This window comes from Triturus cristatus, chromosome 3_1, assembly GCF_964204655.1.
Source record: "Triturus cristatus chromosome 3_1, aTriCri1.1, whole genome shotgun sequence".
NCBI lineage: Eukaryota > Metazoa > Chordata > Amphibia > Caudata > Salamandridae > Triturus > Triturus cristatus.
Genome location: NC_140583.1, coordinates 918,131,162 through 918,150,809, shown reverse-complemented (window position 1 = coordinate 918,150,809; position 19,648 = coordinate 918,131,162). Strand labels below are relative to the sequence as shown.

Here is a 19,648-nt window from a genome sequence, read left to right as displayed (position 1 = left end):
TCTGATTCCTAGATACCTCACATGAATCAAAATTAAAGTGATGTAACACAATTCATTAATTCCTACTTAACAAAACTAATAATCCATACATTTATAAATACTTCAATGTGCTATTCATAAATAAATAAAAACGGAAAATCCAGAAGGGGTATAGCAAGCTCTACAAAGGCCCTATAAATGTGTATACAAATCTTCTTCAATGTTCAGGCCCATTGGTGCTTTACTATTCAGTTCCACAATATAACGTGATTCTAATTTTCTTAAAGCTCTCTGTCTGTCACCACCTCTCACATTGGGTGGGATCGCATCAATGACAAAGTACGATAAGCCTGTCACATTACTATCATGGTAAATCGCGAAGTGGCGTGCTACCGGATATGTTTTATCCACGTTTTTGATGGCCCTTAGATGCTGCAATATTCTTTTGTGAACAGGGAGAATTGTGCTGCCCACGTACCAAAGATGGCATGGGCAACTCAGTACGTAGACGGCAAACTCCGTTTTACAATCGAACTGCCCTCTGATGTTTTTTTCAATTTGTGAGCAGCCTGTTGTGAACTTCTTGGTGTTCACACCATGCTGGCATGCCTTGCACTTCACGCATCTCAGGAAACCATCTTGTCGTTTTAACCATGAAGTTTTGAGGGGTTGTTTGCAAGATTTCGGTGCCATATTGCTGACCAACAATGGTTTAAATGATTTGGCTCTTCTAAACGTTATTAGGGGTTTGTTTGACACAATTTTTCCTAAAATGGGGTCATTGCGTATCAGATGCCAATGTTTCGACAGAATGTTACGTACTTGCCCATGTTGCTTGTTATATGAAGTCACCAATCTACATTCATTAGAATCTAGTGATTGTTTCTGTTTGCGTTTATTTGTTTCAGAGGGCTCAAATAAAACTTCTTCTCTTGTTTTGCATTTGACCTTATGGATTGCACTCTGAATGCATTCAGCTCCATACCCTCTAGATTTAAAACGGGAACGTAAGGTCTGGAGTTCTTTTTCCCTCGTGTCCACTTCACTACAATTACGCATTGTTCTTAGACACTCCCCGTAGGGGATACTCTTAATAAGATTACTGGGATGGAAACTTGTTGCATGTAGCAACGTGTTTCCTGCCGTTGGTTTCCGAAATATCCGTGTCTGTAAATGGCCATTCTTCACATAGACTGTGAGGTCTAAAAAATTCACTTCATTTTGACTTATGGTACTGGTAAACTTTAGATTAAGATTGTTCGTCTGAAGTTTCTTAACAAAATCATTGGCTGATGTTTCTGTTCCCCTCCAAATAATAAACAAATCATCAATAAAACGACTCCAATGGAGAATATTATTGTCCCATTCAACATGACACTGCTGACGGACCACCTGCTCCTCCCACCAGCCCATGTGTAGATTGGCATAACTGGGGGCGAAGCAGGTGCCCATCGCAGTGCCACAGAGTTGGTGGAACAATTCCCCATTGAAGAGAAAGAAATTGTTCTTCAGGCAATATTCTACCATAGAGCATAACATTTGACTATGAGCCCATAGTGAAATAGGTCTTGTTCCTAGATAGTATTTTATGGCATTTAAGCCATCTTGATGTTTTATACTCGTACAGAGTGTGGTGACATCAATCGTCATTAACAACATGTCATTTTCCCATGGTACATCATAAATGCTTTTTAGGAAATCACCTGTGTCTTGAATAAATGACGGGAGTAATTTCACCATGGGGCATAAAAATGAATCAACAAATCTAGACGTGTTCTCCAAACTACTGCCAATAGCCGAAATAATCGGTCTTCCTGGGGGATTATTGAGATCTTTGTGTACTTTTGGTATGAGATAAAAGACTGGGGTCACTGGATTTTTAATCTCTAAATAACGGAATTCGTCATGTGATAACAGACCTTGATCGTACCATTGCTGTAATTTGGTATTAAACACTGAATTGCTATTCTGCATCATATTCGGTGAGATTCTTGCATAGTTATTTCTATTGTTTAGTTGTTTATACGCTTCATCAAGGTATTTCTGCCTACCCCACAAGACTACATTGCCGCCCTTATCAGCATTCTGAACAATACAATCGTTATTTAAAGATAGTTTCTTAATAAGATCCATGCAATTTTTTTGTTGCTGTGACCATTTTTTATGCACGGAACCTGTACATTTCTCCAAATTCTTTAAATCATTAGTCACCAATTCGTGAAAAATGTCCACTGAATCCTTTGCAGTAGTGGGAATAAATTTAGACCGAGGTCTAAAACCTGTCGACACACTTTCTCCGATCACCAAACCCTGTTCTGATGCAGTTGATTCCGCATGTTGGAATGGTACTGCTGTAGTGTCTGCCTGTTCAAACTCCTCTTCATTGCCCATTTGTCCTAGTTCCAATATTAGGTTCATGTCGTTAACCTGTAAGTTCTGAATGTCATTCTGGAGCCCAGTGCCCCTTTGAACTACTGGTACTTTATATTTGTTAGGATACATTGCGAAATGTTTTTTTAATTTCAACATTCTGGTGTATTTGAATGTGTCAATTCTGGTGGAAACATAATTAAATTCCGCAGGAGGGCAAAATGACAAACCAAGTTGGAGTATTTCTTCTTCTTTGGCTGATAATGGAATTGTGGTTAGATTAATGACTGCAGTGGTATTTGTGGAAAGGATTGTATCATTTACTTTCTCTTGTTCTTCCCACTGGTTGCGCCGCTGTTTGGCCCCTTTGCGCCTTTGTTTCCTCTGCCTCTTCCCCTTCCTGGTCCTGCATAGCTGGTTGCAGGTCTTGGGCGGAGATTGAATCTCCGCTCTTCTTGTAAAAAACCAAATTCGTCTAATACTGAGGGGATTTGATTGTTAGTGGCAGTACTGGGGCCCTCATCTGCGGATGTCTCAATTTCGGAGCTTAATAAGCTGCCAAGTTCTGACTGGGCTCCTCCTGTTTGTTGCATTCCGGGATTCATTTTTTGTCTACGAACATTTTCGAATTTCTTAGCGAATGTGTATATTTGTCCTCGTTCATAGTCGCCCTTGTCTCGCAAGAATTTAGTTGCTTTTCTCTCTTTAATTGAGGCTTCTAATTTTTGCAGTCGGTCTGTCATATCTTTTTTGTATTTTCTGATCACATCTTGATCCTCTTCTTTTTCCAACATCTCTGTAATTTGGCCAATTTCTTCCAATATCTTGGTTCTATCAATATCAGCGTATTTGATTAAAATGGCAAGCATTCTACGTGAGGACTCTTGATTATTGTCAGCCCATTCGCGTAACATGTTGGGGTTGGGATCCTCATAGGTCGGGGCTACCAAGATTCGCAAGCCCCTAGGAATTCTCTTAACTTCTAAGTAGCGTTGTAGAGATTTCGCTTCCCACCACTTCGACATTTCGCTGCGTTTTAATTTCTCCAGTCTTTTAAGTCTGACTAGCACATCAGATACCTTGTCATTGGGCGTTATACTGGCTGAGCTTCCCGCACCTTTCTTTGCGACCTGTTGGTTGTCGTCAAAGATCGATAGAGCTGCCTCTTCCCTTTCTTTCATTTCCGCAGCCGACATTTTAAACCCTCTATTTATTTTCGTCAAGAACCGCCAGCTGCTGCTCTCCAAGCTGGAAGCTGCTCTTACAATCAAATGCTGGCTTCCCCGCTTCCCCTCACGCCCACTCGATATAGCTCACCTGAGAAACGGAGTTTCCGCGGGTCCTCCGACTCACCGGACCACCGTGACTCACTCCGGTTGCTTTTGTCGAGGAATTCTTTGTGCGTTCTCTTGCGTGGGGGGGGGGGGGGCGGCGGCAACAAAATCCTTTGCCACACTGCTTAGAACAGCCGCCGCAAACTCCAAATCAGCGGGTGCGTCGTCAGGCGGACCTCCAAGCTCGGTCCGCTAAATATAAACCGCACTCCTCTCGTAACAAAAGGACACGACGCTGTGTCTTTGACAATTCCAACCAGGGTTTATTCAGTGGCTCTGTCGGACGCGTTTCGCCTGAACCAGCAGGCTTGTTCACCAACAAAGTTTTGCCAAACAACTTCCACCATTTATGCTGTGCACGTGATACGATCATGTGAGGACTACAAATTGAGTGTAACAGAAAAAAGACTCGTAGTTTTTACCTATTACAATTGATAAAGCGATAACAGGATGCAACTTTAAGTAAAGTATAACGCATTCACGATTGATCCACATTAGTAGATCTCTATTTACAAATATATTATAACATTTTTATACACTTTTTTATAAACCACGGTCCATTTTCTAAAAAAGCGCCCTGCAATTAGTGGCAATTGCCGTAAAGAGACCATTCACCCATGTGGGTTTGCCACATTGTTTTGACACTTTACTACAATTCAGCCCCAGTGGGCATACCTGATTTTTCTGGCTTATCTTATCTAATTCAGCCCCAGTGGGCATACCTGATTTTTCTGGCTTATCTGATTCCTAGATACCTCACATGAATCAAAATTAAAGTGATGTAACACAATTCATTAATTCCTACTTAACAAAACTAATAATCCATACATTTATAAATACTTCAATGTGCTATTCATAAATAAATAAAAACGGAAAATCCAGAAGGGGTATAGCAAGCTCTACAAAGGCCCTATAAATGTGTATACAAATCTTCTTCAATGTTCAGGCCCATTGGTGCTTTACTATTCAGTTCCACAATATAACGTGATTCTAATTTTCTTAAAGCTCTCTGTCTGTCACCACCTCTCACATTGGGTGGGATCGCATCAATGACAAAGTACGATAAGCCTGTCACATTACTATCATGGTAAATCGCGAAGTGGCGTGCTACCGGATATGTTTTATCCACGTTTTTGATGGCCCTTAGATGCTGCAATATTCTTTTGTGAACAGGGAGAATTGTGCTGCCCATGTACCAAAGATGGCATGGGCAACTCAGTACGTAGACGGCAAACTCCGTTTTACAATCGAACTGCCCTCTGATGTTTTTTTCAATTTGTGAGCAGCCTGTTGTGAACTTCTTGGTGTTCACACCATGCTGGCATGTCTTGCACTTCACGCATCTCAGGAAACCATCTTGTCGTTTTAACCATGAAGTTTTGAGGGGTTGTTTGCAAGATTTCGGTGCCATATTGCTGACCAACAATTGTTTAAATGATTTGGCTCTTCTAAACGTTATTAGGGGTTTGTTTGACACAATTTTTCCTAAAATGGGGTCATTGCGTATCAGATGCCAATGTTTCGACAGAATGTTACGTACTTGCCCATGTTGCTTGTTATATGAAGTCACCAATCTACATTCATTAGAATCTAGTGATTGTTTCTGTTTGCGTTTATTTGTTTCAGAGGGCTCAAATAAAACTTCTTCTCTTGTTTTGCATTTGACCTTATGGATTGCACTCTGAATGCATTCAGCTCCATACCCTCTAGATTTAAAACGGGAACGTAAGGTCTGGAGTTCTTTTTCCCTCGTGTCCACTTCACTACAATTACGCATTGTTCTTAGACACTCCCCGTAGGGGATACTCTTAATAAGATTACTGGGATGGAAACTTGTTGCATGTAGCAACGTGTTTCCTGCCGTTGGTTTCCGAAATATCCGTGTCTGTAAATGGCCATTCTTCACATAGACTGTGAGGTCTAAAAAATTCACTTCATTTTGACTTATGGTACTGGTAAACTTTAGATTAAGATTGTTCGTCTGAAGTTTCTTAACAAAATCATTGGCTGATGTTTCTGTTCCCCTCCAAATAATAAACAAATCATCAATAAAACGACTCCAATGGAGAATATTATTGTCCCATTCAACATGACACTGCTGACGGACCACCTGCTCCTCCCACCAGCCCATGTGTAGATTGGCATAACTGGGGGCGAAGCAGGTGCCCATCGCAGTGCCACAGAGTTGATGGAACAGATCCCCATTGAAGAGGAAGAAATTGTTCTTCAGGCAATATTCTACCATAGAGCATAACATTTGACTATGAGCCCATAGTGAAATAGGTCTTGTTCCTAGATAGTATTTTATGGCATTTAAGCCATCTTGATGTTTTATACTCGTATAGAGTGTGGTGACATCAATCGTCATTAACAACATGTCATTTTCCCATGGTACATCATAAATGCTTTTTAGGAAATCACCTGTGTCTTGAATAAATGACGGGAGTAATTTCACCATGGGGCATAAAAATGAATCAACAAATCTAGACGTGTTCTCCAAACTACTGCCAATAGCCGAAATAATCGGTCTTCCTGGGGGATTATTGAGATCTTTGTGTACTTTTGGTATGAGATAAAAGACTGGGGTCACTGGATTTTTAATCTCTAAATAACGGAATTCGTCATGTGATAACAGACCTTGATCGTACCATTGCTGTAATTTGGTATTAAACACTGAATTGCTATTCTGCATCATATTCGGTGAGATTCTTGCATAGTTATTTCTATTGTTTAGTTGTCTATACGCTTCATCAAGGTATTTCTGCCTACCCCACAAGACTACATTGCCGCCCTTATCAGCATTCTGAACAATACAATCGTTATTTAAAGATAGTTTCTTAATAAGATCCATGCAATTTTTTTGTTGCTGTGACCATTTTTTATGCACGGAACCTGTACATTTCTCCAAATTCTTTAAATCATTAGTCACCAATTCGTGAAAAATGTCCACTGAATCCTTTGCAGTAGTGGGAATAAATTTAGACCGAGGTCTAAAACCTGTCGACACACTTTCTCCGATCACCAATACGCAATGACCCCATTTTAGGAAAAATTGTGTCAAACAAACCCCTAATAACGTTTAGAAGAGCCAAATCATTTAAACAATTGTTGGTCAGCAATATGGCACCGAAATCTTGCAAACAACCCCTCAAAACTTCATGGTTAAAACGACAAGATGGTTTCCTGAGATGCGTGAAGTGCAAGGCATGCCAGCATGGTGTGAACACCAAGAAGTTCACAACAGGCTGCTCACAAATTGAAAAAAACATCAGAGGGCAGTTCGATTGTAAAACGGAGTTTGCCGTCTACGTACTGAGTTGCCCATGCCATCTTTGGTACGTGGGCAGCACAATTCTCCCTGTTCACAAAAGAATATTGCAGCATCTAAGGGCCATCAAAAACGTGGATAAAACATATCCGGTAGCACGCCACTTCGCGATTTACCATGATAGTAATGTGACAGGCTTATCGTACTTTGTCATTGATGCGATCCCACCCAATGTGAGAGGTGGTGACAGACAGAGAGCTTTAAGAAAATTAGAATCACGTTATATTGTGGAACTGAATAGTAAAGCACCAATGGGCCTGAACATTGAAGAAGATTTGTATACACATTTATAGGGCCTTTGTAGAGCTTGCTATACCCCTTCTGGATTTTCCGTTTTTATTTATTTATGAATAGCACATTGAAGTATTTATAAATGTATGGATTATTAGTTTTGTTAAGTAGGAATTAATGAATTGTGTTACATCACTTTAATTTTGATTCATGTGAGGTATCTAGGAATCAGATAAGCCAGAAAAATCAGGTATGCCCACTGGGGCTGAATTAGATAAGATAAGCCAGAAAAATCAGGTATGCCCACTGGGGCTGAATTGTAGTAAAGTGTCAAAACAATGTGGCAAACCCACATGGGTGAATGGTCTCTTTACGGCAATTGCCACTAATTGCAGGGCGCTTTTTTAGAAAATGGACCGTGGTTTATAAAAAAGTGTATAAATATGTTATAATATATTTGTAAATAGAGATCTACTAATGTGGATCAATCGTGAATGCGTTATACTTTACTTAAAGTTGCATCCTGTTATCGCTTTATCAATTGTAATAGGTAAAAACTACGAGTCTTTTTTCTGTTACACTCAATTTGTAGTCCTCGCATGACCGTATCACGTGCACAGCATAAATGGTGGAAGTTGTTTGGCAAAACTTTGTTGGTGAACAAGCCTGCTGGTTCAGGCGAAACGCGTCCGACAGAGCCACTGAATAAACCCTGGTTGGAATTGTCAAAGACACAGCGTCGTGTCCTTTTGTTACGAGAGGAGTGCGGTTTATATATATATATATATTTTGAGTGAGAGTTTAGTCAAGAGCAGCCCGGACGTTGTAGAACAATAAAATTGGCTTACGCAAAGAAAGGAGTTCATTAAATGTACCAATTGCAAAGTTTGCCAGTATGGTGTTAACAAGAAAACATATAAAGCACCATTCTGTGAACGGGAGTGGGAAATCACCCAGGCTTTGCATTGCAAAACCTATTTCGCCATTTACATCTTGGAATGCTCATGCAATCTGAGATATGTAGGGAGCACTAAGCTCCCGACGAACAAACGAATTCTACAACACCTTAGGGCGATATCAAATCGAGACCCTACCTACTCCGTGGCCAGACATTTTCAGGAGGTTCATAATAATGATTTGAATCATCTATCATATTAGCTCATAGATTCTGTGCCAAGGAATAGAAGGAGAGGAGACAGAGAGGGGGCTTTGCGTAGGCTAGAAACAAGATATATTCTTAATCTCGGCAGCAAATCTCCGGGAGGCCTAAACACCACGCAAGATCTTTATACATGTATTTAGATACAGCCCAACTCACACACAAGTGTATCGGACAATAGAAGCTCCACCCACAAGTAATCAAAATCCATCTCGGAGTGGGAAGCTGACATAGGCTCTACTCTATTAAAGAGATATATACAAAGGTAAATTGAACCAAGAGCCAGGGAGGTTGAATAAGGACAGTAACAGGAGAATATAATTAAAGAATTTGATAATATATGAACAGGCTGCCGCCTGACCTCAACCTAAAGAATAGAGTTTTTTTTGTTTTAATATGAGTAATTTGCACTTTTAGGGATATTTATTCATCTAATATTTATGGGCCATTTGTAAGAACCATTTTCATAATGTTAACAAAGTGGAATATATTTAGCACTTGCACTTTACACATTAGGTCTTTTTTATGTGAGGTGTTGAATTAATGACAGGAAAGATCACTTTTATTGCCAACATTGTGCGCAGGAACATCAAAACAAACTGCATTTTTAGCCTATTAACTCAGGATTGGCATTTTACGCAATTTTAGCAAATTTTACATTCCGTTTTTTATCCAATTGGATTGATCCAAGTATTGTTTTTAACCAGGTTGATATTATAATTGTACCTCTAGGAATTATCCCCACAGACTATATGTGTATGAATAATTGCTGCTTTTCTATTTATTGTGATTATATTTATATGCTTATTTATTTGTATTAAAGCTAATACAATATTTAATATATTTGTGTACATTAATTAAAATGAGGTACAACACGAACCATTGTAAGATTAGACAATCAAACACATACCCAAAAAAAAACGTGACTGTATTAGCGTACCATTGTTCGTAACCAAGAGTATGTCTTCGCTGTCTATGTTGGGGTCACCGGAACTTTGCCCTAATCACTAGCACTTTAAAAAGGGAAAATACGCCCATGAGCGCTGTCATGTGATCAAGGTCCAGGAGGGACCGAAACGCGTCATGGCAGATTGAAAAATAAAACTATCTGAAGCACAGAAACGTGGTCCGTGCCTGCTTTACATCACCCGCAGTGGCAAAGGATTTTTCAAGCAGTTTGTGAGAATATATATATATTATATATATATATATATATATATATATTCACTGAAAAAACCATAGGTTTCACACACGTTATAGTTAGGAATTAGCATTTAAAAAACCTTGCAAATTCAGTGAAAAAACCATAGGTTTCACACATGTTATAGTTAGGTGGACATTTTACTGATAAAAAACCATTGAAATTCCCCCGTTATAGTTAGTGCAGGCAACTATAACTCACGCGACCGCAATCCTCTGCTGATGCTAATACTGTATTTAGACACTTATTTGCCCATGTCTTCTTCCATAAAATTTTAGCTATACATATATTACAAATATTTTTTTTTCATAAAGACACATATGTCATCAGCAGAGGATTGCGGTCGCGTGAGTTATAGTTGCCTGCACTAACTATAACGGGGGAATTTCAATGGTTTTTTATCAGTAAAATGTCCACCTAACTATAACATGTGTGAAACCTATGGTTTTTTCACTGAATTTGCAAGGTTTTTTAAATACTAATTCCTAACTATAACGTGTGTGAAACCTATGGTTTTTTCAGTGAATTTGTACGGTTTTTTAAATGCTAAGTTACTTTACGCCATTCGTGGCGTGCGCGCCCACTTAACGCAGTTCGTTCCGTGCGCACAGTGAGCACGCGGTGTGCGAAGCGCACCGCGCGCCCACTTTACGCAGTTAGTGCTGTGCCCACGTTACGCTAGATGGGCCATGTAAGCACGATGCGCTTCGCGCACCGTGCGCACATGGAGGACATATTATGCGCTTCGTTGTGAAAGGTAATCTTTTAATTTTTCTGTAATAATATACGCAATGCACAAATGGTGCCCTTCGGGCACCATTTGCACACGGGGTGGGGAGAGTATGGATAATTTTTTTTTTTTTTTTAATTTTTAACGTACGCGTACGGTAAGCGTAATCGGCGAAATTTACAAAAAAATTAAAATTGCCTTTTTGGCCTGGGGGATCTTTGGGGACTCCGTCATCATGGCTATGTGCTTAGGAGCTGTCTAAATAGCCCCTTTACATGTTTTTGGCCTTTGTTTTTCAACCCCCCCTCAGAGTGCGAGAGAGAAAATGGCGGCCGCCGCTTCCTGGTTTCGACCGATTCGAATGTTTACTAAGATCTAAAAGCCAATCAGATTCGCGCTCGCGCACGGCACCGTACGCGTACGGTAAGCTTACGGTAAGCTTACCGTAAGCTTACCGTAAGCTGCCACAGATATATATATTGATTTAAATGCTATTTTCTCAGGAACTACTGAACAGATTTACACCAGACCTACAAAAGGCACTTCCTTGACCTGAGGACTACCTCTCTGCCAAATTTCAAGTAACTCTGTTCAGCCGTTCGGGCTGTAGCTGTGTCTAAAGGTCCTATGGAAAAATGCATGGGAAAAACGCGTTTTGGGACCCCCCTTTTTTCTCAGCCCCCGCTTGACGAATCCCCCCGAGACTTTCAGGGTAGGAGTGGAGCGTAGCGCCCCACCTATTTTGAAAATTTCGCGAGGATTCGTCGACCGGCGCCAAAGTTATTCCAAATAGAATGTTGCGGTTTTCCTATGGAAACAGGGTCCTAACTATAACTACCTACTGGCGACCACCAGTAGGTAATTTATATATATATATATAATACCTTGTATTACATACTTTGAGTAATAGCATTGCAATAAAGCTCAAAAGAACAAGTTACTTACCTTCGGTAACGCTTTTTCTGGTGGATACAGTATCTGCCTGTGGATTCCTCACCTTGTGAATATCCCCTGCGCCAGCAACATTCGGAAACTTTTGTAGCAGTCCACGCCGATGGGGTCGAAGACGACGTCACAGAGACACGGCTCCGCTCGCGACTCCGCTGACGTCACCGGCTCCATAAGAAGACCTCGTCGGCGTGATGACGTCAGTTCCGCCCCTTTTTTCCGTGCCTTCGAGGCACACCGACAGACTGACAGCAATATATATATATACACAGTATACACAGTACACAATATGCATATCAACACACTCAGTGTGGAAAATAAATAACAAAGCACAAGAATTAACATAATGCTTTTGACAGTGATAAACACACTTGAAACCCATCAATAGAATTACAGGCATAGAAATACCGGTATAGAAAGATGGACAACGGGGAGGCGGGTGGGTCAGTGAGGAATCCACAGGCAGATACTGTATCCACCAGAAAAAGCGTTACCGAAGGTAAGTAACTTGTTCTTCTGATGGATACATCTGCCAGTGGATTCCTCACCTTGTGAATAGATTCCACAGCAGTCCCCACTCCCGGAGGAGGGTGTCCACCCTTCTATACCAGAAAGTCCTGAAGGACGGATCGCGCAAAGTGTCCGTTCCTCCTCACCTCGGTGTCTAAGCAATAATGCTTTGCGAAGGTGTGGAGGGAGGCCCAAGTTGCCGCCCTACAAATATCCTCCACTGGAACACCTCTAGCTAAGGCAGATGTGGAAGACTTTGCTCTGGTATAATGAGCCCTCAAACCCTCCGGAGGCTCCTTACCAGCTAGGGAGTAGCATATCTTGATGCACAAGACAACCCACCTGGAAAGGGTGCGCTTGTGCACCGCTCGACCTTTCCTGCAGCCAACAAAGCCCACGAAGAGCTGGTCATCAACTCTGATGTCCTTTGTCCTGTCCAGGTAAAAGCTCACCGCCCTCTTAGGGTCCAAGCGGTGAAGTCTCTCCTCCTCCTTGGAAGGGTGAGGGGGAGGATAGAAAGAAGGAAGGGTAATGGACCGCCCCAGATGGAAGGGAGTTACCACCTTAGGCAAAAACGCAGCCCTGGTCCTAAGTACCATTCGTTCAGCATGCACAGTCAAGAATGGGGGTTTTGAACTTAGAGCTTGAAGCTCACTTACCCCCCTTGCCGAGGTGATTGCAATGAGGAATACCGTCTTAAAGGACAACAGCCTCAAGGGACACTTGTGTAAGGGCTCGAAGGGAGAACCCATAAGATAAGTTAATACAAGGTTTAAGTCCCATTGAGGCATAACAAAAGGAGACGGAGGAAACTTGTTTGTAAGGCCCTTTATAAAACGAAGAACAATAGGTGATTTGAATAATGACGGCTGATCCGGCAAACAAAGGAAAGCCGACAAGTATCCTTTCACAGTAGCCACAGCAAAGCCTTGCTGAGCCAGAGAAAGAGCAAACTGTAGAATGTTAGACAGACGAGCCTTCAAGGGATCAATGGACCTCTCTCCGCACCAAAGCACAAATTTAGACCACCTATATGAGTATATAGATTTGGTGAAGTGTTGCCTGGCCGATAAAATAACATCCACCAAATCTGGCGGGAGAGAGAAAGTATTCAGGTTGCCCCGTTCAATCTCCAGGCATGAAGGTGCAAGCTCTGGAGGTGGGGGTGTAGAACCTGCCCCTCCGACTGCGAGAGGAGGTCTGCCCTCAGCGGGAGACGGAGCGGAGGGCACGAGGAGAGGTGGAGAAGATCTGTGTACCACACCCTTCTTGGCCAATCCGGGGCGACCAATATAACTTAGGCCAGGTCTTGGCGAATTTTCCTCAGAACCCGAGGAATCAAGGGTATGGGAGGAAACGCGTAAAGGAGTCGTGAACCCCAACTCCACTGAAACGCGTCCCCCAACGCTCCCTACATCGGATACTGGAGACTGCAGAAAGACGGGCAGTGAGCATTCTCTTGAGTGACGAATAGGTCCACCCGAGGAGTCCCCCACGTCCGAAAGACGTGACGAACTACCTCTGGATGAAGCCTCCACTCGTGGTCGGCGGAGAACTGCCGACTGAGACTGTCTGCACGAACGTTTAGAACCCCGGCCAGATGATTTGCCATTAGACAAATCTGATGGACCTGAGCCCAGGACCATAGACGCAGGGCCTCTCTGCAGAGACAAAGAGACCCCACTCCTCCCTGTTTGTTTATATACCACATCGCGGTCGTGTTGTCCGTCAGGACTTGAACAGACTGACCGCAAAGGGAAGGAAGGAAGGCCTTGAGTGCCAAACGTATCGCCCGCAATTCCAGAAGGTTGATGTGAAGCAACCTTTCTTCTGGAGACCAAAGACCCTTGATCTCCAGATCCCCCAGATGAGCACCCCACCCTAAGGTGGATGCATCCGTTACCACTGTTGTCACCGATGGAGGTAGATGGAAGGGCTTTCCTTGGGACAGATTGCCCTCCACGCTCCACCAAGATAGATCCGCTGCCGCTTCTCTGGAGATCCTCACAGACTCCCTGAGATCCCCTTTGTGCTGATACCACTGCTTGCGGAGGCACCACTGGAGCGCCCTCATGTGCCAGCGTGCATGGTTGACCAACAGGATGCAGGAAGCAAACAGACCGAGCAGGCGAAGGACCTTCAGAACTGGAACGACCGCTCCGCTGTAAAATAAAGGAATCATTTCCTGTATGTCGAGAAACCTTTGAGGAGGAGGGAATGCTCGACACACAGTAGTGTCCAGTACCGCACCTATGAACAGGTTGCACTGAGAGGGCACCAGGTGAGATTTGGGTACGTTTATCGAAAAACCCAATTTGTACAACAGCCGAGTTGTATCCTGCAGATGACGCAGCACCTTCTCTGGCGACTCCGCTTTTATCAGCCAGTCGTCCAAATAAGGGAAAACTGAAATCCCTGTCCTTCTGAGATGGGCTGCCACCACTGCCATCACCTTCGTGAAGACTCGAGGTGCTGAAGTAAGACCAAACGGTAGGACCGCAAACTGATAATGTTGCGACCCTACCGTGAAACGGAGATACTTTCTGTGCGACTTCAGGATGGGGATGTGAAAATACGCATCCTGCAAGTCGAGCGACACCATCCAGTCCTCCTGATTCAGCGCCTGAAGAACCTGCGCAAGGGTGAGCATCTTGAACTTCTCCTGTTTCAGGTAAAAGTTCAAAATTCTGAGGTCCAATATCGGACGTAACCTGTCGTCCTTTTTCGGAATCAGGAAATACCGGGAGTAGCATTCCTGACCCCTTTCCTGCTCTGGAACCACCTCTATCGCACCTTTCTGAAACAACTTCAGGACTTCCTCCTGCAGGAGAAGATGGTGGTCCTCCGAGCAAGCCCCTTGGCAAGGAGGGTAATTTGGAGGGAATTCCCGAAAGGGAAGGGCGTACCCATTTTCTACAAGATCTAGAACCCAGAGATCTGTAGTTACAGATTCCCAATCTTGTAGAAAATGGGTAAGCCGGCCCCCCACAGGACCAGCATGATCCGGAATGTCGAATCTAGGGCTGCTTTGCAGTGGTGGGAGGGGCTGAGGAGGAGGAAGAGGAGGAGGAGGAGGAGAGCTGACGGCCACGTGTGCGACCCCTAATTCTTCCTCTGTAACCTCTCGACGAGGAACCTTGCTGCTGCTGCTGGGGCGGTCTATAGGAGCGAAAAGTCGCCTTTCCAAAGCCCCTATATCTTTTAAAAGAACCTCTCGGCTGGGATTGAAGGCCCAACGACCTAGCCGTAGCTTTACTCTCCTTGAAGCGTTCGAGAGCAGCATCCGCCTTCTTCCCGAACAAGCCAGACCCATCAAAAGGCAAGTCTAATAAGGTCGACTGCACATCCGAGGAAAATTCAGAGGACTTTAGCCATGCACCCCTCCTGGTGGCAACAGAAGACCCCATGACTCTGGCAACAGAGTCTGCCGTGTCCAGTCCACTCTGAATGACTTGTCGAGCAGCCACCTGGGCATCAGTCAGAACTTCATTGAAGCCAGCCCTATCCTCCTCTGACAGCTTTGGCGCAATCTTCTTTGCCGAATCCATTAGCGCATGGATATAGCGCCCCAATAAACACGTCGCATTCGTGGACTTGAGAGCCATGCTGGCTGATGAAAAGACCTTTTTGGCCGATTGGTCCACCTTTTTGGCCTCTCTGTCTCCTGGAACCTGAGGAAAGGCCCCCTTTGACCTTCCCGAACAAGCCGCCTGGACCACCAAGCTCTCAGGCGAAGGGTGCGAAGTTAGAAATTCAGGATCCCCTGGAGCCACTCTATATCTCCTTGTGACTGCCCTGGAGACTGCAGGAGCTGAAAAAGGCTTGCGCCATACCTCCAGCACAGGTTCCATAATAGCCTCATTAAAGGGTAACAAAGGCTCCGAGACCACTGTAGGTGAATGCAGCACCTCAGTAAGTAAATTAGACCTGAACTCCGTGGACGGCAACTGTAGGTCCAACAACTCTGCAGCTTTTCTGATGACCGCATGATACGGCGCTGCATCTTTAGAGGGCTCCTCTGATGGTGGAGTGATTTCCCACTCTGGAGACAAATCCAGTCCACTTGCCTCCTTCAGTTCTTCAAACACCTCATCAGATTCGACTAACTCTCCCTCTTCAGCCTCTTCCAACAGAAAGCGTCTCTCATCCACCACTCTCTGTGCTTCCCTTCTGGAACGAATCCACACCAGCGGCGTCGGCGGCGCCGTGTTCGAATCAGACGGCGCCGGCAGCGGCGTCGAACGCGGATTCGCTGGAGCAGCCGGCGTCGAACGAAGTCGAGTCGGCGCCGGTGAAGAGGGAAGTGGCGTCGAAGTTCTCGGCGCCGGTAGCTGCCAAGACGGCGTCGCCGGAAAGAATGGCATGAACAGAGCTTGAGGGTAGACCTGCGGCACTCCCAAATTGAAAGCCATCGGACCCACAGGTGCACCAGAGGTATACATGGCCCTTGAAAACACCCCGTACATGGCATTAAGATAATGCGAGGGGTCTTGTCCTGGACCAGGAAATGCAGGATACTGGTCAGGCAGCACCGGACTCGGGCCTGGCGGCGCTGACGGTGGTACAAGCGGCGTCACAGTCTCACCCGGAGCCTGAAGATCCTCACCCGGGGCCGGAGACGGAGCTGGAGAATCAGCTGGAGCCGGAGATGGAACCGGCGTCGGGGATGATACCGGCACCGGAGATTCAGCCGGAGCCGGCGAAGTCACCGGAGAAGAAGGAGCTGGAGGTGAAGCCGGGACCGGAGAAGGAGACACTGACTCTCTCCGACGTCGAGTAGGCAACTTCGACTTCGGAGCCGAACCTTTGTCGGAGTGATGATGTGAAGAATGCCTCCTCTTTTTCTTATGCTTCTTACTTTTCGAAGCATGCCCCGAAGTCGACTTGGACGCCGACCTCGACCCAGACCTCCTCCTTCCTCTTTTTTCCTTCTTCTTCATCCGAGCGATGAAGAGCTTCGCTTCTCTCTCCTTGAGAGCCTTCGAGCTCATCTTGCGGCAGCTGGAACAACCACCCACATCGTGGTCGGATGAAAGGCACCAAACACAGTCCTCGTGTGGGTCGGTAATAGACATGTGCTTGCCACATTCTCGACAGGGCTTGAAACCCGACTTCCTTGTCGACATCTTCGAAGAAAGACAGAAAATTTTCAGAAAATACACAAAGTAACAGGTAAAGCTACTAGTAACGATTCCCGAAATCCGTTGGCGTCGTTGGCGCGGAAAAAAGGGAACTGACGTCATCACGCCGACGAGGTCTTCTTATGGAGCCGGTGACGTCAGCGGAGTCGCGAGCGGAGCCGTGTCTCTGTGACGTCGTCTTCGACCCCATCGGCTTGGACTGCTACAAAAGTTTCCGAATGTTGCTGGCGCAGGGGATATTCACAAGGTGAGGAATCCACTGGCAGATGTATCCATCAGAAAATGGTACTTAAGATGAGGTTTCAGCTAAAAAAGAATCTTGGTGTCTAATTTTATGTTGATACTTGATTCTGTTAATTCACACAAATTCACACATCCTATTTACCTCGTCTTCACATGCGTCTACTCTTTTCCCCCTTTTCTCATCTTTATCTTCCTCATCGTCATCTTCTTCATCTGCTGGATCTTCACTATCGTCATCGTCATCATCATCGTCATCATAGTCACTATCTCCTGCTTTTCGTCCTTGCTTGAGGCCAGGCGAAGGTGTACCCAGTAGATGTTGTCCTTCTCCTAGATCATCTCCCACGGATGTATCTTTCTTTCCTGTTTTCAAGGCATGGATGGTTCTCAGCCTGTAACAGACATAATCTTGTTATGTACCCACAGAACACATGACTAGCAACTATAAATTTAGCTTTGCAGATCAAGTAACAGTACTCTTGGCAAATGGACTGGTTACATATGGAGCTCTCTCATTATACTACAAGCACTTTGAATGAACGTGTAAGAGCACACAAAGCATCATAGTTTTAACTGGATTAAAACCTGACGGGCTGTGTAACAAATGGTAATTCAACAGGAGAAGAAGCACAAAACAGAACATTTGTTGCAAATAACTGAGGTGCCCTCTTAAATATTATTGCAGGTTAATTCACTAAAGGTTTGAAAAGATAAATAAGCAGAAGATGTGTGAATATTGCCTGGATTGTAGAAAGTACAGGACTAATAATAGGCTTTCCTCAAAAGCTGATGAAATTATGGGGACAATATTGTGGTATTCTGTACATCCCCTCCAACAAATTACGGTTTACAGTTTCCAACTACCAGATATAAAGTCTAACAGAGAATAACAAACATATGTTTATAAAAAACAACATTCTGATTGGCAGAATCACGTGGGTTGAAATACAATCATTGTATAATGCTGGAGGTTAGCCTCTATTTAGGGAAGAGGATGGACGCATGTGAATCTATGAACGATACCAGTACTGGAGAACCATAGTTGCAGGTAAGTAATTTGTTTCTTCTCCACTACTGGATCTTTCATAGATGCACATACTTGAATCAGAATAATAAACATCATTAACATTTGAATTAATTATATACATCACAAGAGGACAGAGGAAGCAACAGTATTTTGTAAAGGTGTGTCTGTTCCTCCAGGTTGCAGCTCTGCAAATGTCCTCTAATGGCACTCCTGTGTAGAGAGCTGTTGAAGTTGACAAGCTCTTAGAAGGGGCTTAATGTGTGTGCTTTTATGTGGCAAATAGGCAACTGTTGCAGTTACCCAACTTGATATTCCCTGCTTTAAGACTGGAAAGACTTTACGTTGATTAGAGAAGGATACTAGAAGCAAATTAGATTTTCTTAATTGTTTAGTTCTGTTAAGATAGATTTTAAGACATATTTTGAAATCTAGTGGCTGTAAAGACCTTTATGTTAGATTTGTCTGCTTTTGAAAGAATGTCTTAAGGATTACAGGCTTATTCAGATGAAATTCAGTTGGTACTTTAGATATGAACTTGGCATTAGTTCTCAGAATGACCTTGTCTTTGGAGAATTGCTTTGTGTAGATAAAGGCCTACATTTCACCAACTTTTCTTGCCGAAGTTACTTTAGGCATAATTTTTGGATTTGTTTCTAATAGGTATGACTCTAATTGTGTGGTTTCCAGTTCCAAAACTGCCGTTAATGTTCTAGGTGGCAGGAACACTCTGAATAGGCCCTTAAAAATGATTTTACAATTCTTTGTGACCATAGAGATGGCTTATTAGGTGACCTTTAAAAACATGAATTAACTGCTAGCTGAATATTGAGAAAGGCTTTAGTCCCGACTAGTTCCAGTAAAGACTGTAAGCATTTAAAGGGGCTGCATGTAAAAAGGATGGAATCCTTTGGTCATACGCAAAACATTTTCTATTTAGCAACATCTGCCCTTTTTGTAGATACAGTTCTTGTTTAAGCAAAAATATCGATGCATTCTTCCAAAATATCTAGCTTTCCAAAATACTGGGAACTCAGGAGCCAAACCGTCAATCTCAGAGTGTTCCGTTGGTGGAGAATCTGGCCGGACATCTGAACAAGAGATAAGCACTCAATTCATGCAGTGTGGGTGGTACGTCCACTAGTTGCAGCAAGTCCATGAATCAGACATATATCAGCCAAGGGGGCACCATGAGTAGCCAAGGGGGAGCTGTGAGTATTAGGCTGCAGGTTTTCCTTTTTCATTTTGGTGATCACTCTTGGCGAACGGAGAAATGTTTTAAAGCATAGCAAACATCTTGCACCATACGATTGAAAGGATATTTCCCTGTGAATTTGCTTGCGGATGCCAGTTTGTCTAAGAGTTGCATGTTTGTTGTTCTTCATAGAGAAGAGGGCTATCCTTGGATTCCCCTAGACATGGAATAGTTTCCTCAGGAAAGTGTCCTTCA

The 19,648-nt window shown here is 43.7% G+C and overlaps 1 protein-coding gene across 22 annotated transcripts in view; it reads right to left on the bottom strand.

The window, feature by feature from the left end:
• The window catches only part of BAZ2B (bromodomain adjacent to zinc finger domain 2B), a 1,481,286-nt gene that overhangs the window by 496,601 nt on the left and 965,037 nt on the right, over positions 1-19,648 (bottom strand). For all 22 annotated transcript variants that reach the window (XM_085645472.1, XM_085645482.1, XM_085645489.1 and 19 more), the window contains one exon: positions 17,317-17,566. In XM_085645472.1, the coding sequence (XP_085501598.1) occupies positions 17,317-17,566 (250 nt within the window). The remainder of the gene's footprint in view (positions 1-17,316; positions 17,567-19,648) is intronic.